Genomic DNA, 21,667 nt, shown 5'->3' on the forward strand with positions numbered 1-21,667 from the left:
GTGAGGGTGGCCACCTCTGATTCCTAATACGGCACGTACAGGCGCTTGTCAGGGGTATGGGGTGAGACTGTCCACGGTGACAACCCCGGATGAACCCGCCCCGGCCCAGTGGAGACTGGAGGGTGTTCATAGGTCCCTCGGGACCTCAAACCTCATCCCGAGGTAAAAGGGGCGACAGCCGCCTTGTCAGCGGCGGGAAAAGTCCCAGCCGGGGCTAGGCAAGAACAGCCAACGAGCACCCCCCGACAGGGCTTTTGCCCTTTTGTGTGACCTGTCAGGCAACGTCGCGCGTGACAGTAACGCAACCCAGTCACGCAACGTCACGCGTGAAGGTAACGCGGTGTAACGCAATCATCTGTTTTTTATAAGACTAATACCCCGTTCACACCAAAGTTTAAACATGTTTAAATCGTGTTTTAATAAACTTGTTTTACTAAACTGCCCGTTCACATCGCGGGCGCGTTTAACAAAACATGTCTAGAACCGTGTTTTATCCAAAATGGCGGCCGTTAAAAAACGTCGCGGAAGAGTTTGGGAGAACAGAGAGACCATGTTGTTACTTCAGAGGTGGGGGGACGAAAATATACAAACAAAACTATTGTTCTGTACCAGAAAGAAGCCTATATGGCAAGAAATCAGCGCATTTCTACGGGCGGCGGGCTACGAGGACAGGGACGAAGACGCCTGTAAAACAGGAATACACACTTTGGTAAGCGCGTATCGTTCCTACAAAGATGAATGCAGGAAGACAGGAAACGGAACTCCGAAGAAGAAGCCGGCGTTCTTCGATGAAGTCGATGAATTCTTATCAGGAAAGCCCTGCACGAAGCCAAAGAGTGTCGTTACTTCTTCCCAAATTGTCATTGGGGATGGTACACAGGTCTGTGAAGAAGAAAGCAAAGGAAATGTCGAAAATGTTGCGCCAAATTTAACTTCCAGCAGCAGCAACAGCAGCAGCGACAACAACAACAAAGCCAGCAAATGCCCGGAACCAAAAAAAGATGCTCGTGTGACATGTACAGGTGAGCTTTCAAAAAAAAAACTATCGCCTATTGGAGGGCTAGACAATTGTCACACGTAACGGAACGTGGGCGCCTTGCACTGTCGATAAAGTTGATGGGTTTATTTTTGCAAATATACTTCCAAGACAAATGGAATCATGTATTGCAAGAGATAAGTAAAACATAAAGCAGCTGCTAACATTACTAATTTCCGACTTGGATCTCCACATTTAAGCGTAAGATTTGTTGTGTTCCTTTTCAGAAACAACAACAACGGAGGATGAGAAGCCAGTACCTGTATGTAAAAGTGGCACAAAAAAACGAAAGTTGTCAACAAGTGACGCATTTGCCAAAGTCGACAAAGCTTTAGAGGCGTTTGTGTCCTATCAGCAAGCAGCTGATAGGAGATTTATGGAGGCAGAGAAGGCACGTGAAAGAAGAGATGAAGAAAGGGAGGAGAAGAGAAGGAAAGAAGATCAGGAGTTTCTGTTAAAACTGGCGCAGGTACTTCAAAAGTAGATTCAATACGTTTTTGTACTCGTGCCTGCGTCACTTTCAGCTAGATCTTCTATCCGTTATCAGTTATTTTTTCGGCGTCATTTGTGTTAAAGCCTAAGGAGTCGAACTTCATATCAACATCAGATCATCATCAGGCAACATGTACTAATTCTGATGGTTAGCCGGTTAAATTTCTTATGTAAGCTTTTATGCTGTACATTTTTACTTGTTTATTCTTGTCTATTTCCTAAATCATTTGTTGACCAATTTTGATGAATTTATCTATAATGAGTATTTCGTAGTTTTTAACTTTATGAATTTATTTTCTTCAGAGATATTAGCATATTTTTGCTATCAGGAAATTCGAAGTAAATTGATTTGATGACACATAATCTGAGGTCCTTTTTTTAAAATAAATTATTCCAGTGTGTATTAAAGAATTGACAGCTGAATAAATAAAAGTTTGTTAATCAAGCAATGATTTTCTCTTTGTGTTTAAATTGCTTGAGAAATGTTATATAAAGCTATAATTGTTCTGAGGTCACGTGAAGTTCAATTAATAGCTGGCATGGTCTCAATCTGACATGTTTACCTTGTGTCTGGGCTTGAGAATATGAGGCATAATGAAATCAAACATGCAAGGGAAAATTGAGGAAACACAGAGCGAAATAAATATATCCAAAATGATTATGGAATGAACTTACATTTCTGTTTTGCTTCAAGCTGGGGTGAAAATCATATTTAACAATACATGTATGCTGTAGCAGTAAGTATAAATTTCTTGTGCACATACAGTACCCTAAACTCAACAGTGGTTATTGGTATTGTCTCTTTCTAGATTAACCAAGACTCCTTGTTGTTTTTTTCTCTGATAATTAATAATTGTTATGTAGAAATTAATACTTGCTGTGGCATTTTTCAGGACTGGAAAGTCTTGGAAAAAGACTACTGGTCCTGGAAAGGTCTGATAATTTATTAAACTCAACAAGTAAAAATGCAAAACAGAAAATAGTTGTCTGCAGTGTTGAGATCTTGGGTTAATGTGAATTTTGGAGTTCTGGAAAAATCAATCTGAGTCCTGGAAAAGTCCTGCAAATTGGTTTCTGAAAAGAGGTACGAACAATGTGTGAATAATTTCGTAGCCTCAGTGATACCACTACATGTATAATAGTGAACTTTGGGGTTTATTTTAAAAGTTCTAAACAAACTTTGGCATATGAACTTTCTTAGTTTTCACTTGTCAGTGATCAGGTGAACAAGTTGAATGAAAGTAATGACATTAATGCCAGTGGAAGCCAATGATGTTGGTAAGTGATTAGATCCTCTTGGTAATCCAAACTGAACCCCTAAGTTAAAAAGTTCTTAAATTTATCCTATGGGAACACGTAGTAGGTATGGCCAAATTGACATGTGTAATCAAATAATAACAAGTAAAATTAACTAAATCTACAGGCATTTTATTAGTTCAGGTGAAATTATTTACTAAATTCATGTGCATTAACCATTTGATTACCTTCTAATATCAGGGATGACAAATTACAATCATAGTGTTTTTCACTTCTTTATATGATCAAGAGTGTAATCTTAGATGTAAAATTATAAATTCTGCTGATATTTTGCATCAAAATTAAGGAGTAATTTGTCACCTATGGTATAACAGTAATAGATTACAAAAAGTGAAACAAATTTCACCTTGAAAAGTACAAAGTATTTTAATATTTATCAAATGGCTTTCAGCTTTACAATCAGTGACAATAAAGGGTGTATAAATTTCATTTTCTGCTGCTTCTTAAGCAAATAATTATACATTGGCTTCAAAGGTATTTCTGAGATAATTTATAACGTACAGACTTAAAAAAGCTACAGTTCCTGTTTGAACTTAGCAGCCCATCTGGCTGATGCAGTCCAAAAAAGGCTAAATCTTGTTATTATTATATGTGCATTGTGACATCCTTGAAGGTGTATAATGTATGTTGATATTTTTAAGGTACCAAATTTTGGGAACAGACACCTGATTTTTATGAAACAAACCTAATTACAAATGGGACAGTACATGACCCTGGTGGAGGATTGCCCAGACAAAAATCTTTACTTACAATATTCACATAACTATTTACACTATATACATAAGGGGAAAAGTAAGCATGTACATCACTTGTGTGTGTGTTTGAGATGCAAGCTTTGTGATAGATTATTTGCTTTTGAGGGGTGCATTATACCTGGCACAAAATAGGCGTGAAATTTTTCATAAAGTTTTTCAGCTTGTATTAAAAAAAGCTCTTAATAGCATCTCTTATTGCTATGGCATTAATGTTCTGCCTTTGGTCTGGATCACCTGGGAAAACTCCAACATGAATATTGATACCATTGAGCCACTGGTCATCGAAGAACTCATGCAGGTTCTCACAGTAATTGTGTAAGACACAGCAAGCGGCAATAACATTGCAGGAGTTTTCAACATTTAAGTCTAGTCTCTTACTGATACTCCTGAACCTCCCCTTCAATCGACCAAAGGCATTTTCAACCACCACTCTCGTGGTGCTATGTTTGATATTGAAAGTGCTTTCATCCGGGGTCAAATTTCCACGATCTGTGTATGGTTTCATCAGCCATTCGCTGAGGGCGTAAGCTGAGTCACCTAATATCAGAGGAGGAACTCGTACACCAGATATCATCACCGACATGTCGGGCGGGAGGAAAGTTCGAGCGCAACACAGAGCAAACAGTGGAGAGTTTTTAAAAACGCGTGCATCGTGCACTTTACCCGGCCATCCACCACAAATATCTAGAAAACGATAATCAAAATCCACTAGGCCTTGAAGGATTAACGAACGGAATCCTTTCCGATTAATGTAGTCATCCGGACTTTGCTCAGGACCAATTATGGGGACATGGCAACCATCGACTGCGCCAACTACCTGCGGAAACTTTCAAAGCCATCGATCTTTTCTGGTACCTCCTGTCGACTTCGGGGAAAGTAAATATATCTGGGGAGAAGAATTCTCACAATCACCTCACATACCTGCTTTACAATACCACAATCAGTGGATTTCCCAACACCAAATAGGTTTGCGATCGTTCTATACTGTGCAGTGTCCGCAAGCCAATATAATGTTATCGCCACTCGATGACGCACTGCAATGGCTTTTCTAAAGTTTGTGTCCCTTTTCAAAATATGTGGGGAAAGTTCCACACACAGACGATTGAATGCTTCTTTGGACATTCGGAAGTTCTCCACCCAGTCTCGTTCATTCCAACCCTGGCACGTCTCTTCCCAAAACAATTTCGACCTTGGTTTGGTCCAGACACGACGAACAGGTAAATGCGTGAAAACATATCGAATGAGAAACAGAAAAAACAAGGAGGAAACGAGACGTCTGCGACGAAGATAACGACGAAGTCGTCTCTGTGCAATCCGTTCTTGGTTTTGAGTAATTTTGCGGGTTTCCTTTAGCCGTGACTGCCATAACGAAGAGAGAACACTGCGATCAAACCCATTGACCGCCATTTTGTTTACAAATTTTAATTGGCAACATTTACCATCAAAATGAGGCTACGCAGAACGTAAACGCGTCTTTGGTTTGAACAGTTCTTCAATTAAACATGTTTTGTAAAACCGAGTTTTATGAAACTTCGTTTAATTAAACCTGGTTTAGTTGGTGTGAATGGGGTATAAAAGATAGTTTTGTGTTTTTTCGCTCAAAATTTAGTTCAAATTTGTGGCTGTTCAATATCTGGCTGGATTGGATTTGTTTGTATTTGCGCAAAGTTTGAGCGTGAAGTCTCTTTAAGTTGGCGATATTTCTGCATTTCACGTGTGATCAGTTGAAACTCTGTGTCAGAAACCCGATTGTCATTCAGAGCTTGTGAGACAGAGCAGTTTATCGAGTCACGTTTTGCAATAGCCAGAGAATGGATTCTCGAGTGCTTATTAACTTTGCGTTCAAGCTTCTTGTTGACAGCGGACAGGCCAGTGGAAACTGCGCCAGATAAAGCTGCTATCCCGGCAACAGGCGCGCCGATAACAATTCCAACGCCAGTGAGTGATGTTGCAACAGCCCCAGAAGACAGAGCTGCCGTGACGGCGCCAAGGCCAACCACGGAGTAGTGAAGCGCTTTCCGGGCTTTTTTATATTTTTTCAACACAAGCCTGTAATGCTCAACCTCAGCAGATATTTCTTTTTCAATTTTACTTATCCCAGTTAGCCGGAAATTCTCGGCATTTGTCGTTTCTGGAAGGCTTGGATAGATTCTTCTTTCATTCTCGGCAGGCGGCGCGCTTGGAGGTAACAGATTTGCTGAAGACATTGCGTATATATAGAAATTTAATTTAACTCTAATTCAAAAAGAAGCGGCAGGCCCTTGAAATCAAAGAGTTCGCCATTTCATCTTTGACGCTAAAGGTGATGCTATTTATTAACTCGTCTGTAGAGCAGTCTCGCAAAACCCGTTGCGGAGAACCATAGTAGCTCACCTTTTCATAAGGCTTCCCTTTCACATCAAACAGGGCTAAGACATCTGACCTTTTGCCATTGAACAGATTCCGTTCTGTGTCGATCAAATCGCAATGAATGAAATATGTCGTTGGAGATCCAGGCCTTTTTACGAATGCAAAGCTATAAGGCAAAAACTTTCGCCCAATACCAAGTATATTGGCTAAATCGCGATCAAATTCAATAGGTTTTGCCCCAGACCCAAAATTTCTGATTACAAGCTGGCCAAGAGGTTGGTTTATTGCTGTTTTCAACTCTTTATATTGATATTTTTCGAACAGATCGTTTATTTCTTTTTCCAATCTTTCTAAACTATAATGCCCAGGCTTTAGTTTACCGACTGATACAGCTTTATCTTTGTCTTTAGCCCCCAAGGTGGCCGAACCTTCTCTTTTCAAAGTGTCCCAGCTGTTGTACAAACTACAAGAAATAAGTTTCATGAAATGAACTCTCGGTATCGGCTCTTCAAAATAGATAGTCTCGCCGTTCTGTTGTGCGACAATAGTGAGAACAACCATTTTTATATTTAACAAACAATAATTATGTTCAAATACAATGCCGAATCGGTGGAACGATATCGAGCAAGATCCCGGGTTTGATGATCCCAAGTTTTTGAAAAAAGAAGATGCCGCGAAGAAAAAGGCGTGGACAAACTTTTTAAACCGCTTTCCAAAAGCGGACAAAAGCAGGTTCATTTCATAAGAAATGATCGACCGTAAAAAAAAACGTAACCGCGGAGGTGTTTTTCAAAGAAAGCGAAGGCTCGTTTCAAAGCGTCTTCGGTTCAGACAGAAAATATTGGAGCGCCGAAATGAAAGAAACGCTTGGTTTGGGAGACAGCGGGGGTTTTCCTTATCAATTGTCGCCACTTGGTTCAAAAGTTTCCTTGCCAATCCCTGCGGTACCTTTCGACGGCAAAGCGTCAAGCTTGAAGAAAATATTCAACGCCGAAATCAAAATCTACGTCACGCCTGACCAATATTTCACGACAAAATTCAGAGAAATATTCCAAAAAACCAAACTCAGGCACACTTTTGGAACCGAATCAAAGCACTGGTTAGGAGGGCCTGACATGAAATATTGGCCGCAACAGCTCAACTTCGCGGTTTTCTGCGCGACACAGGGATGTGGAGTTTCTCGCGAAATCTTTGACAGCGCGATGAATCTCCCCCCGCTGATAATAGCTTTTTATATCTTCCACGTGTATTTCACGGTCAGGCGCATTTTGTACCAGCTAGGAGGAATTCAGAGCATAAGCGCTTTGCCCGAAGAGCCGACTTTCAACCAAATGAATAATCATCATGACGTTGCTTCGTCCAAAAGGATATGCGGCGAGTTCGGCATAGACCCCTCAAGCGACTTTAAGTTTACTTCGGGTGCAAATAGTGGTTTGGGGGTGTTGTATGTTAAGCCTTGGGGGGAATCGCCAACAAAAACAGATTATAAGTATCCTGGGTGGAACAAGTTTAGCGACGATGGTGGAAAACTGATTAAGGGGAACCTTATTGAGTTTATACGGCCTGATCTTTTTGGAGATCGGCAGTTCGACTGGTTTGCACCCAACACCGCGAATGGCTTGACCTAGGCAGGCCTGGCAAGAATAAACCAGTCAATTGAAGCTTTCGTTTACTGCGTTCTGGGTGCACAAGTCAACGTCCGCAGCAGCATTCTCGGTTCTGGTGGCAGGGCGAAAGAAGCGCAAAGCGAGTTCCTGGTGCTGATGGAAGACGCGATCAGACAGCCCGACTTGGCCGCGAGCGTGCAAAGGTACCAGCTCGCGGTGGATCAAGCGAAGGTCAGGCTCAATCTTACTGTAGCCCCAATGGCCTGGCTTATGCCCGCGCAAATGATAATCAACACCAAAAGCACAATCGGTTACAACAACAAGCTGAAACAGGCGGTCTCCGGGATAAACTTGGGGTGAACAACGAGGTAAACCCGGGGACAAAAAAAGCTGCGCTCAAACTAATGGCAGGCGGCCCGTCAAAAATTAACCCTCCCAACAGCCATCCGTCCAACCCGATACACAAAGTCGCAACAGCCGAATCAAGGAAATCAGCTTCGACCGAAACTCAGCAAGCGCAGCCAACGGCATAAAAAATAGAGCCCACGGCTCCAGATAAAACACCGCAACACGAAATAAACAAAACAGCGGTAATTATCGGTGTAGTTGGATTATCGGCCTTGCTGTTCATGGCTTGGCGGTAAAGTTAACGCTGCTTCTTAAAATATTGTTCGAACAAAGATGCCACCACGGCAAGAATAAGCAGCCAGGTGTGCTCGGCCAGAAACCCGATGGCTTGGCCCGCAGCTTTGAAAAGGAAGCTCACAATCGAGCCAATCAGCCCGGGCAGCAGAGAACCAAGTTTCGCGGCAATATCTTTGAGGCTATTTCCCAAAGCTTTGCCGGTGGCTTTCAAACCTCTGGTGAGGGCTCCGATGACACACCCTATTGTAACCCCCGCGACGATAAGAATAGCGGTCAATGTCAGGCCATTTTTTTTGAAGATCGCTTTGATCCTTTCCAAGAGAGGCCGCCCCTTTCCCTTTCCGCAATCTGAGTTTGCAAACGCGCGATCTCCTCATTTCTTTCTGCCACTCTGCCTTCTGCGGCTTCTTTTTCGGAGGGCGAGGCATTCTCATCTTGGATGATCGCCTGGTCTTCCTGGTTTTGGCGCTGCAGCTCGCTTTCCTGCTCTTTCAGGTCGTCTAAAGGTTTTGTTTGGTTGAGCCTTTCTTCCATGGCGTTTGTTTCACTTTCTTTTGCTGCGATGCTGGCCCTGAGTCTGTCAACCTTTTCTTGTTCTTTTTCTATGTTTCTTGCTTTTTTTGTAAGCAAGTCCAATTCTTTTTTCTTGTTTTCAAGATCGCTTTGATAGTTCTTTTTCAGTTCTTTCAGCCTACGAAGCTCTGCTTCACTTTCAAGATTCGAAACTTGTTCATCCTGAATGGCATCAATCTGAGCATTAGTTTGCTCGATTTTACGTCTCAGAACTTCCACTTCTTTCTTTTCTTCTTCTCTTTGCGAAGCGAGTGTTTCCGCCTGTTGTAGTTGGATCTCTGCCTCTTTTCCCCTTTGTTTCATTTCTCTGATAGTATCCCGGTCTTCTACAATGACATCTCCAGCTCTAGGCCCAAGTTTGTCTAAACGCGTCTGTAAAACTTTTCATGAAGTCTGTCCCGTCTTCTTTCATAATCTTGTACTCACCTCCATCCCTACCTATTGCAACAATTTTACCCTTGTTTTTTCCTCTGGTGCCTTTCATAATTGCAAAACTATTTTCTGTAAACCGGGTAAACACTCTTTTTAACCGGTCTATGACACCTTGCCGTTCCAAATCTGGTTAAAGCAAAGGGATATCTTCTCCAATAATAAATGATGTCTCGGCATACGAAGTGTCAGGCAGGCCGGACTGCTCGGCTGCATAGTATGCATTTCCGTTTGTTCACCCACACGGTAGGGGGTGCCAGGTTGGTAGGGAGTGGATGCACCGACGGGGTCAAAAGGTTGGGTTGTGTAAACCTCTTGTTCTTCATCATCATCCAAACCGTGTGGGTCATAAGTAGGGTTTTCAAAGGTTGTACCTTTGTCTTCCGCCATAGTGATATATTTCAAGCGTGTTATTTTTTAAATTAGAAAATAATCGCCGGGATATAATATACAATGTCAGCGCCAGAGAACCTTCGCCCAACGCACAACGAAAAGACATTAAACGCCATGAAGGCCGAGCGCGCGGTCAAGCGAATCACCTTTATCCGCTCCGAAGCCAACCCCGGGGATAAGCTGTATGTTTCCGTGCCCAAGCTTAACGAGAACGAGGTTCTGGTGCCGGGCTCGCTAGCGCTTCGCTTTGACATCGACATTTCTGGAGGGCACGCCAACAACTTCCTTGTTCAGAACGTCACGCGGGCGCTCGTTGACAGGCTGGTCGTGAAGTTTGCAGACACTATCCTGCAAGACACGGTTGGCTATGACATCTACAAAACTTTCGAAGACCTTTTCCTTTCGCAGGAAAAGCGAGACGGCATGATTCTCGAAGGGATTCAGAGCGAGGATCAATGCAAGATCCGCTGAGGCGCGGGAGACAAGAAAACCTCGGGCGTCGACGCTGAAAACAAGCTCAACGAGGTATACGGAAGCAAGTACCGGATCAGGCTTGACCACCAGATTTTAACCAACCACGGTGTTTTCTACCCCCAGGCCCTTTACAACGACCTCACGTTCGAAGTCAAACTTGCTGAAGCTAAACATGTGGTCAGGGGCTCCGACACAACCCAGCTGAAATACAAGCTGACCAACATCCAGCTCGAGTACGAAATGATCCGCAGCAAGACTCTGGCGAACGAGGCACAAAGCGTTTACACCAGCGCCAAAGAGTTCGCTTACGACCACGTGATGCATGACAAAGAGGTGTCTTTGAGAAAGAGCACTGACACGAGGATCAACGTCAAAGTCAACGCCCAAAGAAGGTCACTAAAAGCCCTCCTCCTCCTGTTTGTAGAGCCGTATACTGCGGGCGACAGAGATTCAGAAAAATTCATCTTCCCGAATCTGACGAAAGTCAGCGTCACGGTCAACGGCTCGCCCAACATGCTTTTCAACGACGGCATCGAAGGCCAGGACATGTGGGAAGAGGCACACCGCTTCTTTGTGAAAGAAAAAATAAAACCGAGCACATGAATGGGACAAAGTTTTACAACGGTGATAATTTCGGGCTTATGATTGACATGCGCTCCATGGCGGACCAGTCGATGCACGGCAGCGGCACCCGCATTGTGAACAGTACAGACGGGGTCCAGCTGGAAATTGAGCGGAAAGCCGAAGGCTCAGGCGACGTGAAATGCCATGTATTCGTAATCTCCGACTCCCAGTTCAACGTTATGGACAGACAGCTAGAATCTGTACAGTTTTAATATGAACATGGACCCAAGCAAGATAACCTTCAACGCTCTCATTGTGGGGCCGACGAATTCAGGCAAATCAAGGTTTGTTGTTGACCAGATCTACGGCCCTTTCCGCTTCAAGTTCGACTACATCGTGCTCATCTGCCCGACATTCGCGCACAACAAGACCTACCACCGGCTTGGCGAAAATGATCCAAGAATGGATGTGATAGTATGCGAGCAGCACGACGTGGAAAAGTGGTTGAAGATCGTGAGATGGCTTTTCGTGGGCGCCAACACGCTCATAATTCTAGATGACTGCGCAGCCTCCAAAGATGTGAAAGGGCGCACTGGCGAGCTGGTGAATCTTGCCTTTTCTGCTCGACATATGGGCATCAGCGTTTGGGTGCTGACTCAGAAGATGACCGGCATAACACCTTCCTTCCGGGAGAACGTGGCGGCGATCGTCCTCTTTTACACCCCCTCGGCCAGGACAACGAAAGCCATCTTTGATGATTACGCTGGAGAACTCTCTCCGGATGAGTACAAAGGTCTGGTTTCAAAGCTGAAAGAGCGAAAGTTCTCTTATCTTGTGTTCTCGCTTCGCCACCCCTACGGGGTAGAGTTGTTTTGAATAAAAAAAATAATTTGTATATAGCCTTGCACAATGGGTGAAGAGGCCGCGTTAGTAGAAGTTATGAACCTTCTTCAAACCGAGCCCGAGCCGTCGAGTGGTCCAGCAGATGGCCTTGTTCCAACCGCCCCCGGACCTGACATTCCTACTCTTCGCGAGCAGCTGGCCGTACTGGTGTCCACAGGCAAAGCCAAAGAGGCCATCGGAGTGCAGCTGACCCACGAGCAGGTGAAGCGCCTGAGCGACAAAGAGGTCGAGAAATTCACCAAACGCTACGAGACGTACGTGGGCTCAAAGACAACAGAAAGCCTGATCGACAGCTTTATTTTTCTTGTAACCAAAGCGGTCGGAATGGCTGTTAACATCAAAGACATCGACGCTTACCAAAAAGAACTGAGAAACGACTACATCTTAAACAAAGAACTCTCCAATCTGGCCGGCAACCTTGCTTTGAAGTGCGGCCGGTTTCTTGCTGCGGCCAACGCGGTGTTCATCACCACTAAACATGTTGATTTTAGTCCACAGTTGTCGGAGCAGAGCCACCCTTCTCGTGATGAATACGGCTATCCGCTTGAGGGCGTTGATGAAGTACCCGGCTCAGCAACTGCAAAATGACTGGTCACCAATCATCAACAACTGCTGAGGGCTTGCTGACAAAAACATTTTATTAATTAAACTTTTTTCATTTGCTTAGAATACACCTTTGTTTCAGAATGTCTACCGACCAATCCGAGAGCGCACCTCAGGTCGAGACCCAGACATCACCTGCCGGCGATATCACACAGCAAGCGACAACTCCGACTGCAACCACGCAGCGCGTAAAAAATCCAAAGCGTGTGGCTGCTGGAAAAATGGTTGCTGAAAGAACGCGGCTGGCACGGGAACAACAGAAGAAAGCGGCCGAGGCTTATCTCGCGGAAAACAAGGCCAAAGCCGCCATAGCTGCTCCTGAGCCAGCCCCGACTACAGAAGGCGAAAGCTCAAAGAGCAGCGGAGAAAAAAATAGCGGCCTCAGCACCACCCAAGGCCTTGCTGTTGCCAGCATAGTCGTTTCACTGGTCGGGATTTATTACAAACGGGAAGAGCTCAAGGTTATGGCCAAGGCCGCATTCGACAAAAAAACGCCTGAGCCCACACCTGAGCCCGCGCGCGTTGAGCCAGAACCCGCTCGCGCGACACAGCCAAAAGGATTTTAAAAAATGATTTAAACTTTTGAGTGTAAAGTATATCACGATGTCAGGACTTAACGTTCAACAGAAGATATTCACTTTCGCCACCACTTTTGGTGTCACGTATGTGTTGCTCGACTTAAACAGAAATGTTCTTCGTGCAACATTCAAATTTTTGAATGCAGCTTTTGACAATAAGGACGGAGAAGAAGAAAAAAGACAAAGAAAAATAGAAAAAGAAGTAAGAAGAAGAATAGGAGAAATACTAAGAAGAAGAGAAGAAGTAGAAGAAGAAGAAGAGGAAGCGGAAAAAAAGACAGATTAATTTATTTTAAACTTTCGTTCTTTACTTATATCAAACGCGCCATGTCCGACAACAAGCTTGTCAAGACTGTCATTGAGGCCGCAACTCTCACGGGATTAGCCGCGGGCATCGGCTGGGCCGCAAAAAAGGTTGTGAAAGAGAAGTTCACTTCTGATCCCAGCAGCAGCGCGATGAATTACGTGAGGTTCACCGCCGCCATGGCGGGTAGCATTGCGCTCAAACAGTACCTCGAGGACCAAAAAATCCTTCCCACCAGCGTCTGAAATCAATGATTTGCAAAAAGCTTCCGATAATATATAACCATGGCGAACATCGCGATTATGGTTGGTGGGGCTGTGTTGAACGCCACGGCTTTTATCGGAGGCAATTATCTGGCGAGGGCGCTTGCCGGGGGCGACAAAGCCGCACTTGAAAAAAAAAAGCGCCATGACAAAGCTCTCGAGGCGTACCGAGCGGCTTACGCCAAATACACGCGCGACCGCACCAAACTTCTCGACTGGATTGCGACCAACGCGCAAGTAAAGGAGCAGGCCAAGCAGAACTTCACCAACACCGACTATGCCTTCAAACTCTACAACCAGGCGCATCCTGACGAACGAATGATACCCCCCAAGGAGCCCAAGTTCTCAGATTTCTATCAGCCAAGCGAGCAGCAGAAAAAGGGTGAACTCATGTTCGTAGGCGCCGGCGCTCTCGCTCTGGGCTACGCCGCCTTCCGGTTCCTTTAAACTTTTTTACGCCTTACTTATATGGACGCCAAACTCGCAAAGATATACTACGGCCCCAGGGGCTACTGGAAAGGTATCACCGCGATAAAAAAATTAGCCGAGGCCGCCAAGGTACCTGAAGAAACAGCAAAAAAGTGGCTGATCAGGCAAGCACTCTGGCAGATATTCCTTCCCGCGCCGAAGCAAATTCCTCGGCCGAAATTCGACGTTCCCACACCCAATAAGGTCCATCAGGCGGACCTTCTTTTTCTGCCGCACGACAAGCTCCCTCGTGGCCGCAAAGTTTTCAAATACGCGCTGACCGTTGTCGACGTGGCCAGCCGCTACAAAGAGGCCGAACCCCTGACTTCGAAAAATTCTGATGAGGTCGCCCAGGCTTTTCAGAAGATTTACAAGCGCTCGCCTGAAATGGCCTGAAATGCTGCGGGTTGACCCCGGGCGCGAATTCATGGGCGCTGTCACAAAAGAGATGGACAAGCACAAAACACATATCCGGCGCGGGTGCGTTGACATTCACCGCGACCAGGCCATTGTCGAACGTTTCAACCGCACCCTGGCTGAGCGCTTGTTCGGCCACCAGTACGCCGTAGAAATGCGACTCCCTGAGGGCCAGCGGTCCACTGCCTGGGTGAAAAGTTGTTTCGGCTTTGAACAACGAGGTCACAAGCCTTATCGGCAAGAAACCCGCCGTTGCCATCAAAGAAAAATCTGTTTATGCAAGGCCGTCGACACCTTATTCAAGGCCTGTTGGGAAAAACGAAAAAATACTCCCCTCTCTTGCCCAAGTTCGTTATCTCTACCAGCCCGGCGAGCTTGAAGGTGGGGTAAAAAGAGCCACAGACCCAATCTGCTCTTTAAAAGTTTATAACATTGAAAGATCTTTCACCAAACCGGATCAACCCGTTCTCTACTATTTGCGCGACGGGCCCAAGCGCGGCTTCGTTCGTGAAGAACTGCTCGTTGTCCCTCCAAACACTACTCTTCCTCCGGCTGACGTGAACTAAATGTGAAATTCGATCGGTTCGGTGTGTATCCCATCAGGCAGCACCCACCGCTTGTCGTAATAAGCGCTCAGCTCCAGCTTCTGCTGCTCGTAAGTGACCATCTGCCCGTCCCGTATCCTGAAACCTCTGTTGGTCGCCATATCTTTGCTGTTTTCAGCGCTTCCTCGAACCGCTGCCATGTCAGCTCGTTCTGCGTTTTCGACATCCCCTTTGTGCTGAACTTCTCTTTTTCCAGCGTCGAACTCAAGCTTGAATAGGCCCGGGGTTCTGCTGCTCCACTTGTCCCATGACAGCCACTTATGCTTTTCTGCCTCGAATTCTACCTTCAACTCTGGCCGGACAATGTCCTCGAGCCGCTCGCCGGAGATTGCAATGTAGTTGTTGTCCGTGTCCATCTGGATGAGCTCGAAATCTCTTCTGTCGACATACTTGTCGAGAAAGTCGTAGTAGAATTCCAGCATCCGCCGCTTCGCCAGCTGATAGACAGCAATTCCAATCTGGAACGGCCGTCTGATTGTAATCCGAGGCTTACGGCTTTCCAGCTCGTAGGCCTGCCCGATCTCGTCGAGGTCTTCGAAATACGCGCTCCGCAGCGCTCTGTCGACAACCTTTTCGTCTTTCGTGTATATCACGTTTGTTTGCCGCTCCAAAGCTTCAATCAGCTTCCCGTACGCGCTGTTTCCCAGCAGTTTGAACACTTCGGCGAGCAGCGCCTTGCTTTTGTCCGCGTCTCCTGTCCGGCGCGCCTCCGTCACCTGCTCCACGAACAAGGGGAAGATCTGGGCCGGTTGGTAGTCGATTGTTCTGTAAACCTTCGTGACAACCGCCCCGTGGTTCACGTACCACAACAGCAGAGGGGCGTACACCAGCATCCGTTCTACGGACAGCGCCCCCACAAGCTTTCTCCCGTCTCCGCGCTGTCTGCCTGTTCTTGCCAAGTACTCCTCCATATGTTTCGGCACAGCTTCGGCAGGAACCCGTTTGTTGTAGAAGAAAGGACACATCTCCTCAAACTTTGGCCGCAAGCGCTCTGGAATCTCGATGTCGACTTCGGCGAATCCGAACCAATTCCTTTCTTTGAGCCTGTGCGTTAGTACAGGAGCCGCCTCCGCTTGGAAGTCGTCGTCGAAGTGCACGACCCTTTCCTTCCCGCAAGGCATTTCTCTGAGCATGGTCGAAAGATAGAGGGCGTTGGCGTCATAACCAACGATTTTTTTGCAAAGACGCGGTTCTGATATTCGATAAGACCTTATCCTCGTGACACCAGCTTCGTGATACCTTGTGAAAACCAGGCTCGGCCCCCCGACAATAGCTTCTTTCAGCATCTCATACGCTTCTTTGCCCGGGCTGTAAAGATCTGCGCCCCGCTCAACCGCTCCCCGGAGCAAGTAGTGGAAACTCACGCCTGGGATGCTCACAGCGTCTTTCAAAATGTCGATTCCCTTTTCGGTGTAAAAGTTTCTCATCTTTTCCAGAGCCTCAAGGCCGGGCGCCACATCGAGATTGTTGTAGTAACGCAGCCAGTCTGCGAAGGTGCGCATGCCCTTTTCTTTGAACACTCGCTGGCATCCCTCCCATTCAGCCCGTGTGAGAACGTATTCGCCCTTTAGCTTCGAATACCAGTCCTCGTATTTTGGGAGCCCGGGGTAATCAAGCTTTTCGGGGGTGTCAAACCATTCGCAGGGGAACCAGGATTTCACTGCCTTGCAACCGTAGGCTTTCACCCATTTGTCGTAGCTCGTCCCCGGGCCAAGGTAGTTGATGATATCGAGGAAACGGGCCCCCCAGGTGAGCAGGAACATGGTTTTGTTCCCCTTCTTGGCCACTTTGACTTTTTTTGATACTTCGGCAAGAGTGCTGGCGAAGTGGTTTTTGATCAGATTCAGGTCGTACGATCCTGAGTTGAACCCCACGACAGGAACCTGGTTGCACCATTCATAGATTTTTTGCTGCTGGTCTTTTGACAACAGGTGCATGTCTTCTAGCACAAACTCCGCTCGCACCTTGTCCTGGATGTTTTTCTCGCGTCTCTCCAGCTCTTTCATGAACTTGCGGACCAGCTTCGCGGGGTCTCTTTCGCAGATGTGGGTGGGCTCTCTTTCAAGAGTGTCCCCAACGCTCACAGAGATTGGCACGTGTGCGTTTTCTATCGTTAACGCTCCTGTCGGTTCTTTCCGATAGTTTTTGTCGCCATACGCTTCGAAATCATACAAGATAACGTGCGGGTAAGTTTTCGTTTGCTTCCTCGGGAGTTCCCCCTTAAGAAGCCCAACTTCACAAGACCACGCCTCGATTACTTCGTAGCCGAGTTTCCGCAGAAATGCGGTACGGTTCATGGTGGCTTGATACAGTTGTTCGAGTGTTTTACCGTTAGTCACAGCCATCTGTTCTCGATAGCGCGGGTAACATTTTGGACATCCGTGGAAGGGTCAGCCGTGGTATTGGAACACCGTCCTCGTTTCGTGGTTGTACCTGTCAACAGGAGAAGACTTCATTTTCCCGCCTTCTCGGGGAAGCCATCTCTCGCCCCCATACCCGCACATTGCGTGGTGTATGTGGATGCCCCGTTGCTTCGCTTCTCGCTCCAGCCACAGCAGCGCTTGGCTGGATGCTGTGGTGTTCGGGTACATCACTCTCTCGAAAGCTGTCTGCGGGGCTTTCACTTTTGTCCCCTGGCAAAAGATTACCGTTTTTCCCGCGCTGCAGGTTTGGTGATGCCGTTGTAGATTGCAAACTTTTGTAAATCTCTGCCCGCAATGAGTGCATGCATAGGTTTTCGCCAGCTTTGCGATGTCTTTTATCAAGAAAACGTGGCCTTCGTAGACACCTATCGTCGAAATGTTTTTGAGTTTGGGGTTCGGGTTTATTCTGAGGTGCCAAACCACTTCGCCGTCTTCAAGACGCTCAGACTCGTAGGCACGAATTCCAAGCCAAGATGAGACGGGTGAGCCCTCATTCAGATGGGCTTCGACCTTCTCCAACTCATCGAGAGACGTTTTTGCGAAGTTTTCTGGAACGGAATCTAGTTTGTAGAAACTCTGGGCGAGACTTCGGGCTTCTTTTGTGCAACGGTCTGTGCGCGCCCCTCGGTGCACAGCGATGCACCGCCATAGGCACAGGTTGTCGTTATACACCTCCAAAGATACCATTGCCCGGCTATGGGCAAGGTTGCGCAGCCAGTCAGGCAAAGGCCCTGTTCCCATCAACGGCTGCCTGTCAAGCACAACCTTCAGGTCAACGTTGAAAAAGGCTTCAAACGCCCACTTCGTGTTGGGCCTGTCGACTTTTTCATTGTCGAGACGCAGTTCTTCCTGGCGGTTAAGTCATTTTTCCGCGTCTTCCAGTTTGTTAAACCACTGTGAGCCCTTGGGGTTCGAGTAGTAAACAATAATCGTTCCATCATCAATGTTGCGCAACTGGTACGCGAAAACGTGCCTCAGATAGAATGACGTGCTTACTCTTTCACGTATCCTCGACATAAAATGTTAGGTTTCTCCCCAGACCTCTGATGAAGCGCCATCGAATGAAACGCCGGCCTGTACTCTCTTCCCCTTCTTTCTCTGCGTCATCGAACAGATCCAGAATCTCCTTCTGGTAGTCTGTCACTGTTCGGGTTTTCCGCGCAGGGAAGGGGTCGTACTCCCTCAGAAGGGCTTGCGTTTTTCTCGACTTTCTTTGCCGTGGAGGGGGTCTTGGTTGGTAAGGCTTTGGGAGTAAGGGGTTTTGCAAACTCTTCTGCGTTTCCTGAGAAATCGGTTCATCCAGCACGTTCTGGACAGCCTTTCTTGCCGCTGGCGCGTTTTCTGCAAGAAGTTGTTCCAAATACTGCAACGTTTCTGGATCGATTTTGCGAGTTCTTCTTCCAGTCTTTCTTCATACCTTTGGTTGTTGGAAGCCATAGTTCCTTGTTGTATAACACAAGTATTCATTTTTCTAATTGTTGTGTTTCCTTTAGCTCGAGCAAAGTTTCCTGTGCTTTTTTGCGTTTGCGGAAAAGACGCTGTTTTAGCACGTTCCCGCCGCATGGGGCACATAGACGGTAAACGTACATAAGTCCGACCCCGCAGCCTCTACATGGCTTTGGCATCTTCATTCCTTTCTTTAGCTGGTAGTTGTGCTGCCTGCAATATACGCCAACACATCGCTTCCCGCAACATTCTTTCCGGCCCCGCATCAGCCACGCACACTTGTTTGTTGCTCGAGGCATCGCGGCTCGGGTGGTATAACAGCGGGCTCGTTTTTTCCAATTGTGCCCCTCCCCTTTGTTGTAAGTAGTATATAGGGAGTCACACAAATACTGTTTCAAAGAGGGACTCAGCATTTCCCCGTTTTACAGCCCCCTGGTTTAACCAAAGCGAGCTTGCGAGCTTCGGTATTAAAGCTGGGGGTTGAAAAACGGGGAAATACTCTTCCCTCTGCGAAACGGTATTTGTGTGACTCCCTATATACTACTCGACTTATCCATGACGGAAACGAAACCGACAAACGGACTTCTAACAGACCGACTTAACAATACACGGACCAAAAACCGACCTATTTGACTAACAATAGCCGGATCGAAACCCACCAATGACTGATGACAAACTTTACACGAGTCTTTCAGCCAATACCATCATGGCTATACTGACCAATCACGTTCAACGGACCAGACTTATAACATCATCGACTGACAAGCACTATTCACTTGACTCTGAAGATGACTTCCACTCAGGTTGTCGAAACGTCAGTCACCAACAACAGTTCTTTTCAGAACTACACTCACCCGGACGATCACACTATACGAACTAGAGATGTGTTCCTTTTGCACAATTTACAAAGGAGACTTACACCATCTCTTTTATGACTGCTCCTATTGGTGCGCCTTTTGGAACAGATTTTGCAACTGGTGGTCTGATCTTGAAAGTGAAAATCTGAGCATAGCTTTGAAAAATGTTATAGTTGGCATTTTAAATAGAAATGATTTACTAAATTATCTGATAACTCTTGGTAAACTTCGCATATGGGATTGTAGAAGAAACAAATCAGTCCCAAAGTTTAATTTGTTTCTAAACAAAGTAGAAGCTAAGCAGGAGACTGAAAAGCTTATTGCCTCAAAAAGTAAGAAGCTTCAATTTTTTTTTGGAAAAAATGGGAACCATTATTATAATTATTATAATTATTGTGATACTGTGCGGAGAAAATATGTGGTTGGTTCATTCAAATTTTTTCGGAATGATCTATTTTTTGTTATTTACTAACTCTAGCTTCAAAATCTAACTGCAGTATTTGCATTGTGTCTGTGATGTGTTTTGCTGCCTGTTGTTCTGTTAAGTATTAAGTAGTATGTAGAGTAAAATACTGATTAAAAAACAAGAAAAAGAAAAAAGTCAATCATATCTTGTAGGTACTCTTAGTATTATATATTGTGTAAAGTTAGCTAATTAAAAACAAGAAGATCTTTAAGATCTTACAACCGCGCTTTTAAAAGTTAACTGTTTTGGTAGCATGAGTGACCCGAAGAAAAAAAAACGAAAAAAAATATCGGTTTTGAACCTATTTCCAGCAAATTTGGCACACTGGAAGCTGAGAAAATTACTCTATTTCCGGTCATCATTTTTCAGCTCTTTTCGTCATATCCCCCCCTCGGGAGGGTTTTGTAAAGTTAGCGAATTAGTTGCAAGCCACCGTAATGGTGATTGCTGTCGGCGAAATGTTTATTTGCTAAAAAATTGCGGCCAAATCTTTCGGAGATGGAAGTCAGGACATTTGCAAGGATACAGAAAGTAATTTGGGACCAGTTGCTGACTTGTAAGGCTGAAATTATCCAGAAGTAAGGTTTTTTTAACGTGAACGTAACGAAGGCCACGCGGTGAATAAATTATCGGCTGTTCTCACTGTCTCGTTCTGTTTTTTGTTTCGTTCTCTTTTGGAGTCCGCCGAGGTCATTTTTTCGTCTAAATAACTTGAGAAAAGTTCGAAAAAGATGTTCCTCCTGAATTTTCAGCTTTCAGGCAATAATCCTGGATTTTTTTGACCGAAACGTAGGTTCACGGTTATGTTAACGTGTTTCGGTGGCTATGGGCGACCGTCGCTTCCTTTGTCGACTCACGCAATGAAGCTAGGTTACAAAAAAAATCTAATAATATTTAGTTCTGGTTTTGTTCGATTTCGTTGAAATTTTAATATGATGAAGCTGGATTGTTAACGAATAGATTTTAATACCGCCGATATGAGGTAGCTATTAACGCTAAAGTGATATATCGCTTCGATGTCAGGGTTTTGAAGAGATTTTTTTGCAACGGTAGGTTCGGCGTGATTTTGTAATCTGAGATTTCTGTTGACCCTGAAGAAACAAGGTTTGGCGAGTAAACATTACCGATTGCGTAATTCAAAGTTGGCCGAGTGGAGATCTGCGTCTGGTCTCCGACAAAATAAAAAATAAAAAAAAATGAACCAAGTGTAGAACATGAACCGCGCTCGGCCCATGGCCGCGCGGTTAAATATTGAAAGTAGTGTCAGAATTGATATTTTGTCTGCAACCTCGTTCCCAGGGTCTCTCATCTTACCGCCCCCTGGAGCGAGCGAAGAGAGACCCTTGTTAGGTCTGGTCACGTGTCTCCCAGAATCTGGGAGATGACAATTATATTATTGAAGGGATGGGCGGCCTAGTAGGAATTTTTTCTATACTTAGCCTATGCGAGTGCGGTATGTGTTGTCACCAAAGTAAACCAAGAACAATATGATGTTCTGCGGCAGTGTCGATCCGGCGGTAATATTCTGCAAACGCCGAGGAAAACGTACCCATCATCTGATAGCGGAAATTCAAGTCGCTGAAGGTTGTATGGTTCATTGAAGGACGTTACATATTGTAAAAATCTCCTCAAGAATGCGAATGGAGAATTGCACACCGCGGCCGAGGCTGTGTATGGAAGATCTTTGACTCATTTTTACC

General features: G+C 45.7%; 4 protein-coding genes and 3 pseudogenes across 4 annotated transcripts; 5 read left to right on the forward strand and 2 right to left on the reverse strand.

Moving 5' to 3' along the window:
• The first annotated feature begins 499 nt into the window (after positions 1 to 499).
• Positions 500 to 1,977, forward strand: LOC149116940 (uncharacterized). The gene is made up of 2 exons (XM_089282652.1): positions 500 to 1,022; positions 1,264 to 1,977. The coding sequence occupies exons 1-2, from the start codon at positions 500 to 502 to the stop codon at positions 1,518 to 1,520; spliced, it is 780 nt and encodes a 259-aa protein (XP_089138778.1). The 3' UTR covers positions 1,521 to 1,977.
• Positions 1,978 to 6,803: 4,826 nt separating this feature from the next.
• On the forward strand, positions 6,804 to 8,089 carry LOC149116941 (uncharacterized; annotated as a pseudogene).
• Positions 8,090 to 8,202: 113 nt separating this feature from the next.
• LOC149116942 (uncharacterized) lies at positions 8,203 to 9,428 on the reverse strand (annotated as a pseudogene).
• Positions 9,429 to 9,656: 228 nt separating this feature from the next.
• On the forward strand, positions 9,657 to 10,906 carry LOC149116943 (uncharacterized; annotated as a pseudogene).
• Positions 10,907 to 11,515: 609 nt separating this feature from the next.
• Positions 11,516 to 12,164, forward strand: LOC149116944 (uncharacterized). The gene has a single exon (XM_089282647.1). It carries the CDS (start codon positions 11,544 to 11,546, stop codon positions 12,123 to 12,125), a length of 582 nt encoding a protein of 193 aa, XP_089138773.1. The 5' UTR covers positions 11,516 to 11,543; the 3' UTR covers positions 12,126 to 12,164.
• On the forward strand, positions 12,143 to 12,744 carry LOC149116945 (uncharacterized). Its single transcript, XM_089282649.1, has one exon. The coding sequence runs from the start codon at positions 12,224 to 12,226 to the stop codon at positions 12,704 to 12,706; it is 483 nt and encodes a 160-aa protein (XP_089138775.1). The 5' UTR covers positions 12,143 to 12,223; the 3' UTR covers positions 12,707 to 12,744.
• A 1,806-nt stretch (positions 12,745 to 14,550) lies between these two features.
• On the reverse strand, positions 14,551 to 16,240 carry LOC149116946 (uncharacterized). The gene has a single exon (XM_089282642.1). It carries the CDS (start codon positions 16,200 to 16,202, stop codon positions 14,733 to 14,735), a length of 1,470 nt encoding a protein of 489 aa, XP_089138768.1. The 5' UTR covers positions 16,203 to 16,240; the 3' UTR covers positions 14,551 to 14,732.
• Between the last annotated feature and the right edge of the window lie 5,427 nt (positions 16,241 to 21,667).

The sequence above is a fragment of the Orbicella faveolata genome, unplaced genomic scaffold, assembly GCF_042242905.1.
Source record: "Orbicella faveolata isolate gen_17 unplaced genomic scaffold, um_ofav_v1 contig_12, whole genome shotgun sequence".
In the NCBI taxonomy this organism is placed as follows: Eukaryota; Metazoa; Cnidaria; class Anthozoa; order Scleractinia; family Merulinidae; genus Orbicella; species Orbicella faveolata.